Here is a 1,481-nt window from a genome sequence, read left to right on the forward strand (position 1 = left end):
ACCTTCCTTCCGAGGAGTGGCTGGCAGGTTTGAACTGCCAGCCTTCTGGTTAGCAGTCAAGTGCCTTAGGCACTATGCTACCAGAGCTCCTATATTTCGCAATTTTCAACACAATTGGTTTCCTTTTATATTTTTTCTCGGTTTTCTACTTCCAAGGCCCAACGGAGGGGCCACAAGAAGAGGGCTAGGGGTTGTAGGTCTACTTCAGGAGCTGTGGGACAGTCCACGGGGCATCCCCTGGGCGAGGGTAGAGGGGTACTGTCTCACACCTCCCACCGCTCCCTTGCCCCGGGGCTGGGGCAGAGGCTCACGAGGGCACCAGGGGCGCTGCGGAGCAAGAGGTGGGCGGGCTCGGCCACAGGAGGAGCAGCTCCGCCTTTGGGTAACCTCTCGCCCTCCACTCGCCCTGCAGAGGACGCTTCCTATGGTCGGATGGCTGGCGTTAGTCCGCTAAGCCACGGGCCTCACAGCTAGGACAGGTTCTGAAAGGATTGACACCATGGAGCAGCGCACGAGGCTGGCGGCCGGGCTCCCAGGGAGCCCTGGGTGCGCGTGCGTCCCGGCATCGCTGGCACTGCTATTACTGTTGACGCTGGTGCGGGAGCGCGCCGCAGGTGAGGGGTCTGGGCGGCAGCTGGTGGGGGAAGTGGGGAATCTTTTCCTACCGGACCGTAGGCGATGTTGGGGAAGATGAGGGAGAGAATTACTGAGATGGGAAGGCCACTTCCGTGATTTGGAGGGAATAGTGAGGTGGAGGGCTGACCAAGGTGTGTGGGGCGGTGAGTCTCGAGCAAAGGCAGGGTCCAGGAGAGGATATGCAGGTGGAGACTCACACAAACCAGCGGGAGGCGAGAGATTGGTGATTCCCTTCTTAAGACCCGGCCGACGCCACAGGGTCCGGCGGGGGGGGGGGGGGGGGCGCTGTGACGGCTTCCTGCCCAATGGCGAGTCTTCCTGGAGTTGCCCGGGAAGTCTGGAAAACAGATCCTTCCTTCTGCGGCCCCTGCGGGTGGTGGAGGGTGGGTAGGAGCGAATAAGGATTTCTCTGACCTGACTCAGAATTTCCATTCTTAACCACTGTTTGTTCTGCCTGGAGAATTGGCATCAAGGGAACTTGACCCCATCCTAGATTTGCTTTGGCACCCACAGGACACACCCACCGCAGCCGCATAGATGTTTACCATCATTATGGTAACTTTTGGTGTGCTTCATGCCAAGCACTATGATAAGTGCCTTACATCCATGAGGCCATTTCGACTCACAGGACATCCTCGGTTTAAACCAAACCCACTGCCAAACCAAACCCACTGCCCTGGAGTCAGTTTCGGCTCATAGCAACCGCCATTGGGTTTCCACGGCAGTGTATCTTTATGGAAGTAGAAGCCACGTCTTCTTTCCGCAGAGTGGCTGGTGGGCTCCTTCTGGTTAGTAGTCAAATACCTTAGGCGCTGCACCACCAGCTCTCCTTATCCTGGGTTTAT

The 1,481-nt window shown here is 57.7% G+C and overlaps 1 protein-coding gene across 1 annotated transcript in view; it reads left to right on the forward strand.

Moving 5' to 3' along the window:
* The first annotated feature begins 499 nt into the window (after positions 1–499).
* The window catches only part of LOC103208582 (H-2 class I histocompatibility antigen, Q10 alpha chain-like), a 14,145-nt gene continuing 13,163 nt past the window's right edge, over positions 500–1,481 (forward strand). The window contains exon 1 of the mRNA XM_042782744.1: positions 500–614. Within this exon, the coding sequence (XP_042638678.1) occupies positions 500–614 (115 nt within the window). The remainder of the gene's footprint in view (positions 615–1,481) is intronic.

The sequence above is a fragment of the Orycteropus afer genome, unplaced genomic scaffold (genome assembly GCF_000298275.1).
Source record: "Orycteropus afer afer isolate SDZICR_OR568_19922 unplaced genomic scaffold, OryAfe1.0 scaffold00455, whole genome shotgun sequence".
NCBI classification, from domain to species: Eukaryota; Metazoa; Chordata; class Mammalia; order Tubulidentata; family Orycteropodidae; genus Orycteropus; species Orycteropus afer.